At 39.0% G+C, this 20736-nt stretch overlaps 3 protein-coding genes and 1 pseudogene across 3 annotated transcripts; 2 read left to right on the top strand and 2 right to left on the bottom strand.

Annotated features, from left to right (window-relative positions):
• Positions 1-452: 452 nt before the first annotated feature.
• On the bottom strand, positions 453-1179 carry LOC148077537 (uncharacterized; annotated as a pseudogene).
• Positions 1180-5131: 3952 nt separating this feature from the next.
• On the bottom strand, positions 5132-6435 carry LOC148077536 (tripartite motif-containing protein 16-like protein). The gene is made up of 4 exons (XM_087793450.1): positions 6244-6435; positions 6055-6117; positions 5829-5971; positions 5132-5741 (listed from the first exon to the last, which is right to left on the bottom strand). The coding sequence occupies exons 1-4, from the start codon at positions 6293-6295 to the stop codon at positions 5316-5318; spliced, it is 684 nt and encodes a 227-aa protein (XP_087649576.1). The 5' UTR covers positions 6296-6435; the 3' UTR covers positions 5132-5315.
• Positions 6436-11298: 4863 nt separating this feature from the next.
• LOC148077535 (stonustoxin subunit beta-like) lies at positions 11299-14046 on the top strand. The gene is made up of 5 exons (XM_087794196.1): positions 11299-11485; positions 12661-12687; positions 12751-12807; positions 12891-13033; positions 13618-14046. Exons 1-5 carry the CDS (start codon positions 11437-11439, stop codon positions 14044-14046), a joined length of 705 nt encoding a protein of 234 aa, XP_087650322.1. The 5' UTR covers positions 11299-11436.
• A 1910-nt stretch (positions 14047-15956) lies between these two features.
• LOC148077534 (stonustoxin subunit beta-like) lies at positions 15957-16568 on the top strand. The gene is made up of 2 exons (XM_087793519.1): positions 15957-16096; positions 16158-16568. The coding sequence occupies exons 1-2, from the start codon at positions 15962-15964 to the stop codon at positions 16566-16568; spliced, it is 546 nt and encodes a 181-aa protein (XP_087649645.1). The 5' UTR covers positions 15957-15961.
• Positions 16569-20736: the final 4168 nt, after the last annotated feature.

The following is a 20736-nucleotide window of genomic DNA, read 5'->3' as shown; positions in this document are numbered from 1 at the left end:
GTCTATCTATCTATCTGTCTATCTATCTATCTATCTATCTATCTATCTATCTATCTATCTATCTATCTATCTATCTATCTATCTATCTATCTATCTATCTATCTATCTATGTATCTAATCTAATCTATCTATCTATCTATCTATCAATCTAATCTATCTATCTATCTTAAACATAAAGCCTGGTAAATAACAATAGACAGTAAAATAAAATTACATAAAAACGACACTAGAGGGAGCCACAGACAAATGTTTTATCTTACATATTAGGGATATAATGTACGAGGTGTATGTGGGGTCCTGACTCAATAAAGCGTGTTTTTGTAACAATAAATATCGTCTCATCTTAAACACTGTGTCACTGCATACAAAGTAATAATTAATAAACTGTGATGCTTGTTTTAAAGGTCAAATTCACAAATTTCTCAATCTTTTGTAAACACAAAATACACCACGTTTATTTACATTGCAGCAGCATTCCAACAAAAAGTTTTTTTTTTTAATTAAAATATTTCACTCATGGATCAGATGCAGAACCAAAAGTGTTGCTTAAGGACTTCTTAACTGTTCCTGTTATCTCGTCCAGTGGATCATCAAGTCTCACACAGAGTAGAGGTTTGTCTTCTTCATTATCCTCAAGAACTCCTGCTCATTGACCTCTCCGTCACCGTCTCCGTCAGCCTCTTCAATCATTTCCTGCAACTCTTCATCCGTCAACTTCTCGCCCAGCTCCGTGGCCACCCTCTTCAGGTTCTGGAACGAGATCCTGCCCGTGTTGTCGCTGTCGAAGAGTTTGAAAGCCTTCAGGATTTCCTCCTTGCTGTCTTTTTCGCTTATTTTCACCGTCATTATGCCCAGGAAGTCGGCGAAGTCGATTTTTCCTGATCCCACCTTGTCAACATCCGAAATCAGCTTCTTGATTTCTTCTTTCTTGGGCTCGAACCCGAGCGCTCGCATGGCCACCTTCAGCTCTTTGGCTTCGATGGTCCCTGTGCCGTCAGTGTCGAACAGGTCGAACGCCTCCTTGATCTCCTGCTTCTGCTCCTCGCTGAGTTCGATCTTAGAACTGCCTCTCTTCCTCTGGCTCACAGCAGGAGCTTGTTTTCTAAAACTTGATGCCATTTGAACACACAAATGTGAAGGTTTCTTTGAGTCGGTGTGTTGAGACTAGAGAACCACTGACACTCCAAAACCTTTGTTATGAGCTCTGTGTTTATGAGGAAACATGAGTTTGGTCTTTGATCCTTTGTGATCTCAATCTAATCTTTGACTGTCCTTTAAAGTGAACTTCAAGGGTTTAGATCCATTCAGATTATTGGTAAAAGATAAAGATCTCTATTTTAATGTAGCGACTGGAGCTTAGTTGCATTTGTCTTCGACCAAAAAGACTAAAAAACATTCAAATACCTCGATGGGGCTTGTCTGTAATATCCTTCTTGTATTGAGGCCTGGACAAGAGGAATTATTCCAGAGAAAGTGGAATGTTTAAATTAAAATTAATTTAAAATTATGTTCACAAGCACCATGGAGGTATTTGGGTGTTTAAGTGTGTGAGCTCTAATTGCTACGTTAAAAGGAATATATATTTTTGCCTATAACTCTAAAAAGTAACAGATTACTCTTAAAATAATCCCAACCCTTAGTCATCATGAGGGTGAGTAGAAAAACGAGTTTGGGTGAACTATCACTTTGAGTTAAAGGTGTATGAAATGTGAGAAAATTAAGAAGTAAATATGTGACATTTTAACTTTGTCTTGTTCAAACTGGAATTAAGAATTTCTTATTTTTCTTTTTTGGCTTAATTACTTGAGAATAATATTGAAATCTATGAAAGAGATCATTTCTCATTTTAAGGAAAATGTATGTGACTTAATGATGACCTACATTTTACCTGACAAGCCAAGACCTTTGAATTCTTCTCCTTTTTGATCTATGCTTTTTATATTTGTGCTTAGTTATCTGTTTGCACTTTGTTCTATTTATTTACAATTTGTTCTTGTTCTTGCTTTTATGACGCTTCTGTACCTTCTATTGTCTACTGAACCCTAATTTCCCAAAGGAGATCATCAGATAGATAAATAAAGTCAATTGAATTTAATCTAATCTAATCTAAGAAAGGGGATATTTTAGCAGAAGGCGGTTGGTTAACATGTGTTGTTTTCTGAATAAAGCTGCATGAGAGTATTGTGTAAAAACCTCCCAATGACCGCGGACAACCAGCATGAAGGTGTAAACAAGAGCTCGGCTGTCACAGCGCTGGAGTTAGATAACACAGCTCCGACCACAACAAGGAAAATGCAGAACCTGGGAAACAGTCTTTGATTTATTATCCGAGCGAGTCAGCATCTTGAAACGTCTTACTCAGTGAAATGAGGACTCTGGATGTTTGTTCTCAATCTCCTGCTTTTTGTTTATCAGCATTCTAAAATGTATTCTTTAAATCACTTTTCAAATCGTGTAGAAGAACCTGACATGACTATAAATCAATGTGTCCATGTGCTACAGCCTACAATACTTGAATGTCAACTGAAGCAGTACAGATTTTTAATACCTCCAGTTTGTTTGACTAAACCTTTATTGCTTTCTTTCATTCAGACAAGATCACAGAGCTGCTATTTAGAAAGGAGATGCTTGAAGTTCTCATATGAAATTTTGCAAGCTTTGACTAAATGTCAGATTATTATTACATTTATATTGATATGTTTGTACGTGCAAATGTTTAAAGACGTTTTGAACAAGAATAATAAAAGGGTAGTTGCTAACAGAACGTTTGAGGAACAATACATGATTGAGTCAGTAGAGGGAGCCACATACAATATTTGTTGCTAGGATACACCATCAGGCCAAGAAACGTGTTATTTGATACATCCGTGTTTGTCCTCAAATATTTTGTGTATTTACGATCAGATTAATGGATAGAATTATTATTGGAAGAGGAACTTCGATTGATTTTAACGTATGCTTATATGTAGGTAGTGATCGATACATTCACATGCAAGATATTTGAGCCTCAAAGCAAATGTATAAATCCTGGAAGTAAATAATTTTCAATTGTTGTATCATCTAAATAAAAATGATGAATTTTTTTCATCATCTAAAATGAAAATAACAGTGAATAAAGTTCAATCCAAATAAAGAATTATGTCACAAAATGGATGTTTATGAGTGAAAAAAGTGATTTTTAAAGCTTGCTGTCTCACAGCATTGACGACCTTTGATGTAAATCACTCACCTGTGTTAAATCACAAATAAGCATCACCTGTGATAAACATGTGACCTGAATTATCCAATGAATGATGACTCCTGTGTTTTAAAAAGCCATGTTATCCCCTTTTTCTTTGTCACCATGGTGACGACACAAGAGCCGTCTGAGGACAACAACTGTTCCCGTGTCGGCGGGGCTCTGTAGCACCTGCCCGATGGAAGGAGGAATAAAAAGGATAAATCTCGGGTGAGTGGAGTCTTGAATAAGGGTTCCCTTGTCTCTTCCTGGTCCTTGACTCGTACAGTTCCTGGATTGAGGGCAGGGGCACCAATGATCCGTTCTGATCAACACAGTCCCGTCAGTCTCTTCTTGTCCACGGCCACTCAACGATGAAGTGAAGAACGAGGACGGACTGCTTATTACGAAAATGAAGCAGCAACTGAAATAAGTCCTGATCTTAACCCTTATTCAACTTTCGCATCATGACATTATTTCGAAGTTCTTACTTTATAAAGTTCTCCCCCGTCTGAAATCTTGGCGAATGAGAGGTTACGAGAGTCCATTGTGATGTAATAACGGCTTCAGTCTTCCTCCAGCCGGCTGTAATATAGCTTGCTTTGTTTAGACAACGAGTGCCTTGGAGGTGAAGACTTCCAAGATTGATGACGCGTGGTGACAACCTTGACCAATCACAGCAGAGTGGGTGTGGTTGTAGTAAAAGTGTATTCAGTGGGCGGGGCTTAATCACATTTTCTAATGTCAATATTTCAAAGAGAGTTTTGTACAAACAGGCACATACTGATGATATAATAGAGTCCAACATCTATTTAAGGGACCCATAAATCAACACTTTAGTTGCACTTGTTGGTGTATCTTGTTACGCTATCTGGGCTCTCTTATCTCAGACCATCTCCCTCTCGATGCAGAAACAAACGCTTGTATCGTAAAGGCTTATCTGTTCTTTGAACCAATGGATAACTTTGTTTTGCAAAAGTTGTAGACATGCATTTCGTTGTTGGACATTTCTTTAGTTTAATAATACATTTTTATTTTTAATGACCATGTTAATCATATTTCGTATTTTCTCTGGTTCCATTTAGGTCCTGAATCTGAACCGTAATACAAGACAAAACCCCAACACTTCTCTCAGTGCTTCACTTTTCTCTGTTCTCGCTGCCTCTCTGAACCTGACACGATTATTGTTTTGCAGGATGCGCTCTCATGTCAACAGACTTAATCCTTCGGCTTCGTGTCCAGTTCCAGCAGAAGAAAGTGAGGAATGAAAGCGCCGGCGCAGCTGAAGGTTTGATGGAGTCTGGATGCTTCACATGACAATGATGGATTCATGTTCCGCTCCGGGCTTGTATTTATAAATCATGACTTATCACCTCCAGATAAGAACAAGCATGCAAAGGTGTGGCTCATCTATCATTGCTTAAATATATTCCCCGTGACACGAGGCTTGATCTCTGTCCTGTGTTCTGCATCATTCAGCGCAACCGTGGGTTTTGAACCGGGACTCCGGAGTCGAATCAGAAATGGAAATGATTTATTTATACTTCGGCGGGCCGACGCCAAGATGCTTGCTGGGATCAACAAAGGTGGATGAACAGCGTGTAGTTGCTAATCTGCTCTTTCTAATTTTGGTGAATGTGGATTTGTAATCTAATTAAAACCTTAACTGAGAGATTAGTGGTGAAATCAAAGCTTACTATGGGATGCCGTGTAGCTGATGAGCTTTAATGACTTTTTTATTTTCTGGCAAAGTTGATTCTGTATTTGACATTATGAAGGAGGGAAATTGTCCAAGAAAACAAATTGATGAATAGGCCAAAATAAAAAAAAAACATTATTTTTTCCATAATTCAACAAATTTATTAAATGAAAAAAAATCTCACAGTAATATCAGATCAATTCATAATGTGTCACAGAAGCTGGTGTCTCACATTAGGAGTATAATATACAGATCACTCCTTTCTATCAGAATTAAAAACAAATATTCACACTAACAGCAGCTTCTCCTGGTCCTATGCACCTGTCCATCAATAAAAACATTCAAAAGAGTCTCAAAAAGGAAATGTAGGAAAGTAAAGAGACAAACAAACGTCACGTTTCATGGCTCTTGCGGAAGCACGCATGACGACTTCTGCCCGACCCAGAATCCCGGCATCATCTTGCCTTTGAAGGAGCCTTTGATCCGGTGCAGCAGATGCACCTCCTTCCTGCCGTCGCTCTTCTCGTCCTCCTCCACCTCTTTCACCGCGTAGAAGTTGATCAACCCGGCCGGGTGGTCCAGGTACACCCCGATGGTGGTGCACTGGGGGACGTCCCATATTTCGCTGTTGGAGCCGTTGAACCACACCTGGTAGTGCGACCCACCCCAGCCCAGACCCCAGGACTGGTCGTTCTCCCCGAATCCAGGCGGCCCCTCGGCCCCCCTCCTCGCTGCCCCCTCGTGTGCGACCCCGACCACCACCCATCCTGTGTACTGTGTTTCCCAGTACGCCCTGAAGCCCAAAACCCCTTCTTTGCAAAGAACCTAAAGGTGAATTAAAAAGTATTGGTTATATTACATATATTACATCATATATACAGATATTTATCAATACATTTCAATGTAAAGTACCTGAGGGACGTATTCATATCTCTCCGGGCGTTCCAGGACTGGACACGTGAGATCATCCGTCATGCGGGAGACTTTGGATCCAGAGTTTGTGATCCAAAGCATCTTATTTGCCGTCTTATCGTCCAGTGAAAGTTTGATCCAATCTGCATGATTTATCATCAGATTACAGGATTCAAGCGATAAAGCCACGGATATAAGGAAATTAACCGTGGAATTATCATCTTACATTTAAGAAGATCATCTCTGGACGTTGGCTCCGGGATGTTCGGGTCGTACGTTGGAAGTTCATCTAAAAAGTATTGTTAATTTATAACTTATATTGACGAAAAACACTGCTTGGAATTAAACGAACGCACTCAACAATAAGTTGTTATCCCACGACCTGCATTGATGGACTGAGAAAGCGTCCACTGACCTGCTCGTCCGTCTGCTGGCATGATTCTTGCACTGGGAGAACTGGTTGGCATCTGTATCGCCTCTCGCTCCGTGGAGGTTTCCGTAAGCCAGGGTCTGTCAGCGGTGTTCTGAGGCGATGATGCGAACGGCTACTTTATATACTCCCCTAGGAAAGGGGTATTAAAGGGTTTGTTTTTCCCCCGGGACTCCCTCTCGGGAATTTTGGTCAGGTATGCCAAGATAATAAGCTCACTAATGGGCACGCCAGCCAGCCGGCCAAAACCCTGCTATTCAAAGCGGTGGCAATCTATGACCTGATGACCCACAATTACTAGCACTTTCAAAACTAATTACGCAATACTTTTTCTTTTTTTTTTTTACGACCCTGTAGTCTGAGCTAAGATGGAATCATGAAAATGTCGACTGCTTTTGCCTGTTCATTATTAGGGACCAAAAAAAATAAAATAAAAACAAATAATAATCAATTTTGTTATATAAAAATGTATTTATTTGTTTATTTTTTTTAAATGTACCATACAAGAAAATGTCTTTATTCTGTTGAAATGGTGAATTTAGATGCAAATTGGTTCTCGACTAGTTTTCCTTTAGTGCCACCATCTGATTGAAAATTGTCGTGAAAATTCACGCTCAGACAGTCTTTCTGTTTGAGTGGAGTAACAGACTGAATTTCTTTTTAATAAGGATTATTCAGTTAAAAACCAGTAATTTGATGATGGACATTGGAAAACTACCAATAAATGGTAGGAGATCCAAGCAACCACACTTAGTAACATAGTGCACCGGCAAAAAGACAGTTTGAAGCCGAATCTGAAAGAACAAGACACAAAAGTGACTAAAATAAAGCAATAAAACCAAAAACAGTAAAATTATAATAACAATGTACAATATCTTGGTCCAAATATTCAGGTCAGGAATCATAAGGAGGAAACATGCTGTGACACTGTGGCATTTGATAAGAGCAGTTGGTGATAATTGGGAAAATCTTGAACATCCGCTGATGGTGCCTGACACCATATTCATTTACAACGTGGATGATGTGTTACACCAGCAGATATATATTATAAACATTTGACAAAAGCTCAAAACGCTCAAGGGGAACTCAAATGTAGCTTATTGAAAGTAAAAAGTCTTTTTTTTTTTTCCTCATCACAGATATCATGAAATAAAAAAGCTAAAAACAAACAAACTCTTGGCTTATTTTTTCCCATGATAAACTTGACTTACTTCATTTGAAAATAATAATTATATGTGGATCAAAACATGTTCACCATTGAGCAGCATGTCTTTGAATATTTTAATATATCACTGTATTTAACTCACACACACTAAGGGAACATCTCTTCACTTTTAGTAAGAGGGGAGTAGACAATCTTGGTAAAACACCAACCCTCTTTCTTCAGACTCTCCCAATCGCTCCAGAGCAAAAAAGAGTAAGTAAGTAAGTAAGTAATTTTTATTTGTATAAGGCAGCATGAAGGTGCTTTTCCAGACCAGGGTCACAAAGCGCTTTAACAATCAAAACAATATTCAATAAAGTAAATACTTTAAAGGGCAAGATACAACTGATGACACAAGAGTGGGATGAGTGGGAAAAATTCCTGTTGGATATTAGTTCCATACGTTCCACAGGTGGATAAAATAATTTAAATTTTCAATTAAAATGTTTATAAAAATTGTTAATACCCAACCTTGAACTTATCATGGTCCGTGGAACATATAAGCGAAGGTCAACCCAATCCATCATCTGAACAGACAAGTTACTTATGGTGAAGTATTGATCATTTACAAGGAAAAAAAAAAAGAAAAGTTGGAAAAGGTTTTGTTTAATACGAATCAGAATCAGAAACTTTTATTGCCAGTTTTGTAAACACAACATAGACAATTTTTTTGGTGTCCCTACAGAATAAAAGAAGGAAATAAGATAAAAATAGATAAAAAGAACCAAGAACCAATGCACCTGCTTTTTTTTTTATATAAATAATAAGCTTAGTTGATTGTTATGAAATTAATTAAGCTAGAATTGTATTTCCTACTTTTTATTTCGCAGTGTACAGTTGCATAACATCTTAGAAGATAAGTTGAACAGTATATCCAAGTGGTTCAAAAGCAAGTCATCTGGACTCGAACCACCAAGACCTGCATGAATGAAAACCTTCACAGACAGTTGTTGAATGTACTGGAATGAGTTTACATTTTGGAACAAGTTTACTTGAGGAGAAAGACATACATTTGTCCTATAAAAACAAATAAATAAAGAGATCAATTTAAAGTAGAATGGCTGAAAATGTATTGGAGCCTCATGAAATGAACTTTGACACAGTCAACCATGTTGTCGAGGCCATTAAGAAGATACTGGAGAATTGTTATTTAGATGATTTGTAGCTGAAGTTTCACAGGAAGACATACTAGATGTTTTGAACATACTTTGAATATTCTCACAGAATTAAAAGAGCGACCAAGAGTCCTGCTAAGGTCTCATGATATCTAGTGTGAAGTGTTGTGGGAAGGAACCCGACAAGTCTTGAAATCATTTTCGGTCAGTGATCAGTCACAGGTTCGAGAACAGGGACGGCCACGACTTGTCAGCGCAGTTTAAAAAAAGCGACACTTCTCTCTAACCGGGATAATCGGAACCCCAATACACGCACATGGTTCCCAACTTCGGCACGCAAATACCCTATTCCCATGACCAATGGGAACCCTCCGGGGGGTTCTTACGCTTTAGAAAGTCCATAGCAACGTAATCAGAACCGCGATCCATCATCTTCAGAGGCAGGCTGGAACACTAGAAGGAGGGAGAAGATGCGCCGAGGGCACTGGGGTCCAGCCAACGAAGTAAACACCTCAGCGGGACGCCTCGTTCGGAGGCATATCAGAATTAAAGCTGACGACCAAAGCAGCAGAACCGCTCATGGCTAAGAGGTGATGTGATAATTCAGCTTAAAGCCACAGAGATGTTAAAGGAGGTTAACAAGGAGAACCGAGCTGAGATTGACGGTTGCCGTTTTGTCTTTAAGTACAAAGTTTAGAAGACGCTTCACCTATTGGCGAAATCTTAAATACAAATATATATATTTTTATACACGAACTAGCTTACCAAGCTAATATACAAAAGTAGTCCCTCAACAGTTTTATAATTATAAAGTTGAGTCAAGCTGACGAAAATGTCAAAGAGAAAAAGTCTGCCGTCCAAAGGGGAGCCATAAATCTAATTATTTCCAAATAATTTGGCAAAGTTGCAGCGTTCACCAGCTTTGAAATAGACCTTGTAAACATATCACTCACTGACTCACTCATGACTCGGGCGGCTAAGAGGCGATTGCAGTGGATGCAGCTGTCCTGCAGGTTTGTATGTCCTGTCCATCTTTACGAGCTTGAACACACCCGGACATGTCATGTCGACTTCCTTTCGATACAACCAGTTTAGACTTCGACTAGACTTTCTTTTATTGTCATTGCACAAAAAAACACTGCAGTGAAACTGGCAACGAAATTTCGTTGCTTGGCAACCGTTAAAAAACACAGCAGAGTGAATTTATGTATAAAAGTATAAATATAAACATTAATAAGTTAAAAAATAGTGCTATCAGGTATAAACAGAATAAGTAAATAATGTGTTTTTAAATACACAGACTTAAACACATGTGGAAGATATGTTACAACTCAAAAAACGGTCCAAATTTTTTTTTCAGAATTCAATACTTAAAATCAAATGATATATACTGCGTCGTCTTCATCCCTTATAGAGACATCGCTGGGGCAGCAGCTTGGTCAAAGAGGGTGGAAGAGGGTTTACTGACCAGACCTCATCAGACTATTCTCAGTGTGGAGGAGCAGTAGATCAACTCAAATCCATGCCTGGATGGCAGCCCTTCTCACCCAAACTCTAAAAGTGCCCAGCAACCCCTTGGTCATTTTTCCACTTTTATCCATGATCCTGTTCTTTCAGACACTACTCAGAATCGTCATTTGTTGTTGTAAATACTTGAATACCATCAACTATTTCACTGTTTTTTTCTTGAATCATACAATTGAGATTCAGATGTTTTTTTCCTGGTGTCCATAATATAGACAAACAAATGGCTTAGACAAAGAATGAAAAAAACAAAATGAAAATGCATCTCAAAATGTTCTTTTTACATCTCAAATTTAGGTGCAAAATGGATAGAAGGAGTCCTTCAAAGTGACACTTAATTGGAGTTACTGTTAAGAGTTCAGTAAATATGTTTAAACTGGAATCAAATAATTAAATATATTCTAAATAATAAGTTGCCGTGTACAGTAGTAGACCAGTTAGTTTATCACAAAAGAAAGTTATATTTCCGACTGAATTTTAAAAAAAGAAAAGAAAAAAAAACAAGCTATAATTCAACACTTGGCAATTTGAGAAATTTACAAATTATTGTTTATTTTGATTTGTTGAATGTTCTTTTGTCTGATTTCTTTGTCAATTATTTTTTTTATCTGACCATTGTGTTTTACTCTATATTTATTTTCTTCTGTTCATTTTATATTTTATTATTTATGTATTTCATTGATATTCTTTTAATTTTCTTGTTGCAAATTTGACTTCATATTAGTAAATAATTTAATAAATAAAAAATGATTGTACTTTTTTTAATTATTTTTTTTATTTTACATATAGCCGTAGTTATTTGATAATTACATATGATTTATCTAACAGGCACCTGTTCCTCCCAACTCCGCCCGGGGGTGAATACCGGACAATCCCGCAGATAATAAAATATGTGCAACTGACATTCCCAGAATGTGTGCGTGACCTGTGTATAAGTGTGTGTATGTGTGAAGACCCGTATCATTCTCGACCGACACCATCAATCCTGTCGGGGTGCATTGTTGAGAGATCAGTGGCGGTGGCGAACGAGAGAAAGAGGGCGGGGCGAACCATCCACCGGGGGATGTCTCCCCGATATCAAAGCATCCATCAGACCTTTTTAAGGAAAAACATCAATAGGCCGCTCCAATCACAGGCCTCTCGCCCTCCCACCCCCCCCGCACTGCCAGGTCTCATCTCAGGTCGACGCCACCACTTCTCATTCCCCCTCTGGCCTGCATTACAGGGATATAAGTGTGGCTTTAAGTTGTCAGGCGGTGGAGCGGTCAGCGACTCATCACGGAGGAAGCGGTGACATCAGGACACACTCGTTTTATTAAGCCGGCCAGTGTCAACATGCCTGCCACCACCAGAATTATTTCTGACAGCAGGAAGTCAGACAAAGGTGAACTTTTTTTTTTTTGAATCCTTTTTTTTTAGTTGAAACCCTTTTTTAGATTTTGTATTAGTTTTATAACAATGCATTTGTAAATCTAGTGGGACCAGCATCATTAAATGATATAATGTCGATAAATATAACAATAACAAAGTGCATAACAATTCCTGTTCCAAAGGCAGGATGGTTAAAGTGCAATATTAAATAAATATCACTGGATTTATCCTAATCCCGATCTTAAACCGGTTTTATGGTCCAGATTACACGGCGGTTATTAACTGGAACAAGATCAAGTAATTACAGCGAGCTGTTAATCATTGAAAATATCCCGTCAAAGCCTGTCACATTCAGTCTAACAAGCCTCTTTCACATTTCTTCAGCCGGGGCTGCCCTCGTGCCTTGAACGGTGTCTTGTTGTAATGAGGCCAAACAACACACGGTGCTAAATCCAGACAGGTGGCTTAAAATTCCATCATGGCTCCTCTCGGTCTTCGCTGGACGGAGAGAAACAAATATCTTCACGTTTGTATGTGATACATGGATGTAAAAATAAAAGAAGGCGCAGATCGAGGATTGCACGAAAATAAGGGTTTGGTGATGTTGTGGCGGAGCTGGGATGTGTGAGTCGCTGCTGCTGGTCTTTATATAACACATTACTTGTGTGTGTGAGGATGTTGACATCTTAATGCTGTTAGGATTACGTGTCACATGATCTTACAGAACACCGACCGTGTACTCGGGTATACGTTACTATCTAACGTTCCTTGTTATACAACAATGATTTATTAGCTCGGGAACTGTTCGTTTTTATCACTTCACTGTTCGACACATCCATTCTTTTTTTTGCAATGGAGGTATAAAAGAGTGGATTTTTAAATCCCTTTTGCATCAAAAAGCCCACCTTCCTACATCATCGTCTGATAAACGGTTCATCCTAATCTTGTGTGACTGAAGCCAAACATGTGAGGTGTCTTGTAATTCCAGCCGCCCGGAATGAATCAACCTCCGGCTCCAGAAAGCTCACAGTTGCTGATGTGATGATCTGACAGGCAGATGGTTTTCTAAGTATACAGCGTTCCGCATAGGATCACTAAATCACCTGCTGAGACACACCTGACGTACACCGTCGCCTATAGTCATTTCACCAGCCGTTACTGATGTCTGTCTTTTTTCTCTTCTTCTAGGGAAGAAGGCAGAGAATGTAGGTAAGAGAATCTTTTTCTTCTCCGTTGCATCTGCTCAAAGCTTTTTGTGTGATTTTGACCTCATTTGTCCCCCAGTCTACGAACCAAACATCCCAGAACCCACATGCAGAGCTGACCTTGCAAAACGTGAGCTTCTACTTCCTAATACCTTCTCGCAGTCATTCAATTAGCGCCGTCTTGTAACGCTGTGTTTTGCCGTCGCCTGCCAGACTGGATTAATCTCACGTTTGATGACAAGACAGCCAATAAGATGCTGTGGGTGTCCGAGGGGGGCCGCAAAGTGGCCCGATTGACCGACGAGTTAAAGTGTCCGGTGCTCGACAGACCTGAGAGATATGAAAATTCTCCACAGGTATGTGCTGGGAACCAACAAATTGTTACAGAATAGTTACATTTTATTATTATTATTATTATTATTATTATTAACAAATAAAATGCAAATATTTGCAGCAGTCTTTGTTTGTGTTGCAATTAAACTTGTGGCCACTAGATGAAGTCATTTGTCATTTTGTTCTCCCACAAAACCTGTGATAACTGAGGACAAGGGGATACAGTCGACTCAAGCAGCTTTTGAAGCTGATGTTTGGACATATTTTGGTTCCAAAACAAATTAAGCAGTAAACACTTCGTCATGACTCATGCGTTCTCTAAATTCTGCAACATCAGAGTCAAGTACTCGGACAATACTATAAATATATTTGTTCCAACAGTATCAAAATACATCATAGCATTGCCTCTGTATCATCATACATATCATATCCCCAGATTCTGGCCAATACGCACCCCTTTCTTACAACATGTTGTACGTATTTGTAGCTAGTAATATTTTGGTTAAGATCAATATAGAAGAAAAATAAAATATTCATCTATTATTTTGTCTGGATAAAGGATAAAGTTTCAGATTTTCTAATGGAAATGTTCCTGCACTTCCTCAAGGTTCTTTGCAGAGAAGGCATTCTGGGCTTCCGAGGCTACTGGGAGGTGGAGTTCTCCGGCTGGGTCGTGGTCGGCGTGGCATACGAAGGCGCCGGACGGAGGAACACAGATGGTTCCTGCGGCCTGGGAGAGAACGAGGAGTCATGGGCGCTCGGTTGGAACGGCTCAAATTACAACGCTTGGCACAACGGCAAGAGCGAGGACATCATGGGAATCCCAAAATCCGCCAGGATTGGCGTGTACCTCGACCAGCCCGCCGGTATTCTCAACTTCTACTCGGTGAGGGAGCAGGCGGAGGATGAAGGCGCCGCGGGAGGGGAGGAGGTCAAAGTTTTGCACCAAGTGAAAAGCCCGTTCACAGAAAGAATGATCCCGGGCTTCTGGGTCGGATTGCAGTCTCACTGTTTGATCATCCATAAGGAGGAGTAAGAGTTTAGCACCCCTCGGTGATCATTCAAACTATTTCTAATGTGATTTTTGAAGCTACCTCTGAGGCAGCTTAGCGTCATGATCATGCTAACATTCATTTTCCATCTACTAACTCAAGCTTGCTCATGTGTTTGCAACATGCAGTGTAGTGCAACACCAAGGGAACAATGTCAACAGCCTTTCTGCAGCTCCTAGTTGTTACTAACATATTTATGCATTATCTATTTTTATTCCTCCTTTCTACCTGTTTGCTGAGAATCTATACGACTGGACATTTTTTGCATGATCGTACGTAGATCAGATTAAAAGAAACAATGTAACCAAATGTATTTATATGCCCTCATATAAAGAGAATATATATTATTAAATTAAAAATGAAAATTTGAACAAGTATTGTTTCCTTTGTCTTGATTGTTATCTCTATTTTAATTTGAATTAATTAATATTTATAAGTATAATTGTCCAGCTGAATTTCCATCATTCTGCGGGATTCAACTGGTGTCCACAGAGCTGGATTGATTTTTAGAAGATCTTTTTTTGTTATTAAAACTCAAATAAAACACAAATAAGAACTACACATGAGGATATGGTGAATGAATTTAGAAATGAAGCTTGGTTTGCTTCAGATAGTTTGCACAGACTTTAACAATAATTACAATAATAATAATGAGTCATGACTATTATGCTTCTTCATGCCTCTTCATACAATATCATCCGCCTAGTTGCTAACTACATAACATGGGTTTTATTTGTATTTTATTCTTTGCACTTCTTGCTGTAACTCTACTGCCGAGGCAGCTAAAAGGAACAGGGATGCTTCTGAGGGTACTTGAGGCAGCTCGCCTCACACCGAAGTTCACACAAGTCTTGGCGGAACACCATGTTATATAACACGCGTAAGTAAGCCATAAATCTCCTGGCCTGTGGGTTCATCAATTCCTTGTTTGGGTTCTCAAATAGTGTGTTGTGTGTCCTCGTGTGTTGACAGCAGTTTCCAAGAGTGTGAGGATGAGGAAGAGTCTTTAACTGTCTGCGTACATTTCTGGTCTCCCTCCTCGGGTTCCCCCTGGGAGTCGAATATCTTCACCAACAAGTCAAAGTCATATGCTTACACCCAGTTGACTCCCGATGTTGGCTCACTTGTTTGACCTTAGCACCTCCTTCAAGCACCCCTTCACTGAGTATAAAAGTCAAGTGGAACGCCAAGACTTCAGTCTGGATACATTCTACACATTCACGTTGGACTAGCAGCGGGTGATTCACCAAATCCGTCTTAAAGACCTAAATTCTTCAAGAATGATCACCGAAAGCAAACCAGGTAACTTTTCTTCTGCTTAATAATACATTCATCATTATGTAATACTACTGTTTTTAGTTGACTTGTGTGATTAAGTTGGGAATTAAGTGTTAAACAATTGACATACATGGATGATAACTTCCTGTTTTCTTTATTTTTCACTGCAACTTTTTACTCCAGTTTCTTTATCAATTGTTGAATTCTTAAATCTCTATTCGAAGAACTAAAATTACAACACAGCATAGCTGTTTTGTTTTTTGTTTTTCTGACGCAATATGTTAATATAAAAGTTGTTGGTCTTACATTTTAATGTTTTTGTCTTTATTTTAAAAATCATTTTAGGAAAGAAATTGAAAAGCGAGAATGGAAAAGGAGTTCCAGGTATTCTAAACCTATAATGTTTCAATACTATTCCATCTATACACCCACAGTAAATGTAAAATAAACCCACTAACTACATGTCTGTCTCCTCACAGAGAAGCTTCCTGTTTATGTGCCGAACATTCCAGAGCCGACAAAAAGAGAAGAGCTCATGAAATGTACGACATCAATTATTAGTTTCACCGACATCCAAAATCCTTCTCTAACCATGTTTTTTCAACCGCCACCATAGATTGGATGAACTTGACATTGGATGACAAAACTGCCAACAGAATGTTGTGGATCTCTGAGAACGCGTCGAAGGTTTGTCGGCGGACGGAGGAAGTTTGTCCGGTTCTTGACAGACCCGAGAGATACGATTACTCTCCACAGGTGAGGGAATGAAGCGTCCATAGTGTGATCCGTCACATCTGAGTCCTTCGTGTCTTCGTAGGTTCTGTGCAAAGAGGGCATATGGAGCACGAGAGCATACTGGGAGGTGGAGTACTCGGGCTGGGTGGTCGTCGGAGCCACCTACGACGGAGCGCTGAGGAGAGCGTCTTGTGGGCAAACCGGGCTGGGAGAGAATGAGGAGTCATGGGGCTTGTGTTGGTCGGGAACATTGTACGAGGTGTGGTACAACTCTGAACACAGAGACATCAAGGACGCCCCTGTCTCCTCCACCATTGGAGTCTACGTCGACCAGCCTGCAGGCATTATTAACTTCTACATTGTAACAGGAGAGGGCGCCGAGAAGGAGGTCCAGCTGCTGCATCAGGTGAAGACCACTCTAGAGAAGAAGATCATCCCGGGATTCTGGATGGGAATTCAGTCCACGTGCAAGTTATTGAAAGAAACTGATTAATTACATTATTTTATTTAATAGCGACGCATGTTTTCATGTACAAATGTAATTTGTTAGTTGATTTTTCCATGACAGTCTGTTCAAGCTGAGTGAGTCAAGGTCTGTGTACCCCCCAGTGGAAGACCAGGGTTTCAGGGCAGGTCAGGACAGGAACTCTTAAGCACCTCCTTCTGTCAAATGCCAATCGTAGCTCTCTTAACTGCACCTCACCTCATGACTCAACCGTAAACTGGATGTAAACTTGCACCACATATAAGCAGTGATTTACAGTTTTAGAATCCATGGAATCTATTTGATAGTGTGTAGCAGCTGACGATTTAAGTTGACACCTCTTTATCGTTTTGGCAATACAGGTTTGTTTTTCGGCCAGTGTTTCCCTCCTCAAATATATTTTAAAAGAAAACATGTTTTTTAAAATGTTGTTTTGATTCTATTTTCTGCTTCGCCTCTTTATTTATCTCAGTGAAATTTACTTTATTTCCTGCTTTTTTACTTTCAACTACACCCAAGATGTTTTCATTTCCAACTAACCAGTGATTTGTGACATATGTACCTGATTATATTTAATAAAATACTAAAACGTTTGTTTCCTGCTTTTTACATTTTTTGGAACACCTTTAGAGGAATTTGTTTTGCAAATAATAAGAGAATACAAATTATTCTTGATGACTTAATACTGGACACCTGAATCGGATTAACATAACATACTGTAGCTAGCTTAGCATTACTAGCATTGCATTTCTTTGTAAATAATGAATAAATATTGTCAAAAATCATTACATGTTTTAATGAATGAATGGGGATAGAATGTTCTCTTACCTGTAGCTCAAATACCTGGCACTCTTGTCTCCCTTTGCCTCCTCTATACCTTAGGTAGGGACTAACATTGAAACATTTACTTTGTGTTCTATTCATCTGACTTTCGTGGCATTTACATTTTTTTCAATGTCTTTGGTTGAATATCACAGTTTTGCCAGGGCGGTTTTATAGTACACATGACATTTTCAACGGATAGTACTGTCTCAAATCAAACACTGCTGCAACACACTAACTGTTGGAACACTATCGCCGACACTTGACAGCACTTTACCGCAATTGAAGCAATTAATTAAGTTGTGTTTCATTGTGTTATTACTGTTGTTGTGGGTTTTTTTGGTACAATTTGTGTTTTTTCAAGACATTTACGCCGGTATCTGCTCAGAAGATGCATCATCAGTGACGTATCTTTTATTTGGCATCATCTAAGTCACTAAGATGGCGGCGTTTGAGAGTGAAAAGTTTCCATCGATTCACACCCAATTATCTGGCAAAATACTAAGCGTAAGTGAAGCAGTGCGCAATTTCGGACACAGCCCAGGCATGTCCAAAGTCAGGGGGCAATTTTTGGCCCTTGAGCAGATTAAAAACTGTGATATTTTACCATTTAAGACATTTGAAAAAATGTAAATGCCACACAAGTCAGATAAATAGAACACAAAGTAAACGTGTCAATGCTAATTCCTAAATTGTTTTTGTTTTTTAAGAAATAAGACATTTTGTGTTGATTAGGTTGATAATGCAGGAGTTTTTATTTTGAACTTCTAAGTATAATTCTTGGTTCCAAGTCCAAGCTTGTTTTCATGTTACCAAACTGGGCCCTCCTCGAAGAAACTTTGGACACCCCTGCCCTGGACGTTTAAAAAAACATATTTTATTTCTTATCCATTGTTGTTATACATTTTCTATACTTAAATTAAATTATTTGTACCTCTTATATTTGAATTAATGTTAAATATGTACCCCCTCCACTAATAATGGTATTAATAGATCTGATTCTGACTAATTAATTGGTTACTATCCTGTTGTGAAAATGTTTAAAGCGAGATAGTGAAAGATGTGAACAGTCAACGGAAATGTCTAGAAAAATAAAGCAGGACTTTAGTTTCGCTGTCAAAAAGGTCGACACAAGGAAACCTAATCAGTGAAAAATGTCAGCACTGTCTTCAAATAGCCCTCGCGCTCCATCTTACTGTCTGCAACCACGAGAAGAATTCCGACGTCACATAAAACGAACACGTTAAAAAGACATAAAAGTCGATATTTAATACATCAATGGGTCCAAGACGAAACCTTACTTCACCTTTATATGATCGTGTGAGCGTTTAACGCTTTCTTTTTTTCCCCTCTGCGTGTGAGATCACCTCGGACGGATGCGAGCGGTTTTGTGTTGCTGAGATAAAGTTGCAAACACACTGTTAAGAGCTCGCAGCATCAATCCCCTGCTGGGTGAAAATCACCTCCCTCAGCGTCATGGTCTTCGCTTTTGATACGTGAGACGCCTTACTTCCCTCAAACCGACAGGTGGTCCCCAACTTTCGCACCTAAAGCACCAGCTTTGCAGGAACTAAAAGTGGGGCTCACACACTACATCAGACATCCTCGTTTAACGAGTGAAAGCCACAGCGATGAAGCACACGCCACCGTGACTCATGCCACTGTTTCACACGCCCTGTCCACGATTATATTTCCCTTCTTGTCCACAGGATGGACCGCACAGAGGTCAAAGGATCAGGAATATGAAGTCCCCGGGGACAAATGAGGTTGAGGTCATCATATTTCTTCCCCAAGAAGTAGGTCACAATGATATAAATCCACTTTAAAATAAGCCATTTGTATGTTAACTTCTGTGGTTTTTCTAATCACATATTGACTCTTTGTCAGTTTCTGGTTTTATTTTCCTGGTATTCGTATATAAATACACTGTTTGGTCATCCAGGCAAAATAAGGTATTCAAGAGCAGAGTTAAAACAATAGCTTGAGAGTCCAAATTAGGTTAGGTAGAACTTTATTGATCCCTCAGGAGGTCTCCTCGGGAAAAAGTTTTTTTTTCCAAATTATCCACAGCAAATACAGCAATTTTTCATAAAAAATAATCAAAATAAAATAAGAACAAGAACAAGAGAAAGAACAATTACACAAATCAGTAGAGAACATATTAAGAAATAATATGTATGTGACATGTGTACATAATCTAGCAAGTTAACGGCAAGTTTTGCAAGTCAGTTCTGTCACAGTGTCACCTTTATTATGATTGATGCCGTGTTTCCAAGTGTGGAGAGCAGGAGAGAATTTCACCTCCACCGACTGTGACAGCCACAAACATTAATCAAAGAGCAAAGAAAAACAAGGCAGGCCGCGGGAATATTCACCTCCATGTTTGCTGTCGTATGTGTGAGCTCATGTGTGGTATGTCGCTGGTGATAACTTTAGGTTGCTGCCATGGGCATACATGTATGTGCTATATAGGTGACACATATAAGATGACATATGGGTCGTGGGGGGGTTGTGGAGGGATGGGTATGCCCCACTATTTTACTGCTGCTCTGTTCTCTTCGGGGCCATAAAGTTAAGAATGCGAATGGACAGCGAGTCGTCATAAAGATGTCCGTCCTCAGAATCCCTTATATTCGTGACGTCTTTCCTGCTTCCATTAGAATAAGCAGTTTTAGTGCAATTAAATTATAGTCAAAAAAGGACTTCTTGATATCTTTTTAGAATTAGGTTATTAATAATTCAGCTGATAATAATACAGATGCAAACAACAGACAAAAACGGAAAGAATCCAAAAAGGTTTAATCACAATAGTTTAAATTAAAAAATAAAAACAATTCTCTTGTGTAAATATCAGTATCCAGAGGGAAAATAAAGCGCACAAGTCTGGTGGAGAAAAAAACGAGGAGACTGAAAAAACAAACTCAGGCAAAAGAAGGACAAAAATACCCAAAAAACAAGAAAGATCTGGAGGTGGTGATGGCAAGACGAGCTGCAGCTGCTGTCACAGCAACAGGCGCCGTGGAACTCAGGAAGGGTTTGAAATAAAATATGTACAAAAAAATGTATTAAGAGCCGCCTTTCCCGGCACCAGGACGCCGTACATGAAATTAAAACAGACGGACATAAAAACAGGATATGATGATGACACATTTCATTTTGGTCACAAAGGGCTACATGGTAAAAACATGAAATGTCACAATTAAAATCTAAAACTGGGATATTGGTTAAAACAATAAAGCATGTCTTTGAACATATAAACATTTCAAGACAAGATATAAAAGTCTAAAAGGTAGAACTAAGGTTTGAATTAAAACAAATATATTTTATTCACCTCTGGTTAGTGGTTTAAATGACA

The sequence above is a fragment of the Callionymus lyra genome, chromosome 6 (assembly GCF_982586985.1).
Source record: "Callionymus lyra chromosome 6, fCalLyr1.hap1.1, whole genome shotgun sequence".
Lineage (NCBI taxonomy): Eukaryota > Metazoa > Chordata > Actinopteri > Syngnathiformes > Callionymidae > Callionymus > Callionymus lyra.
Note: the sequence above shows the minus strand (reverse complement) of the source record. Positions and strands in the feature narration are given on the sequence as shown.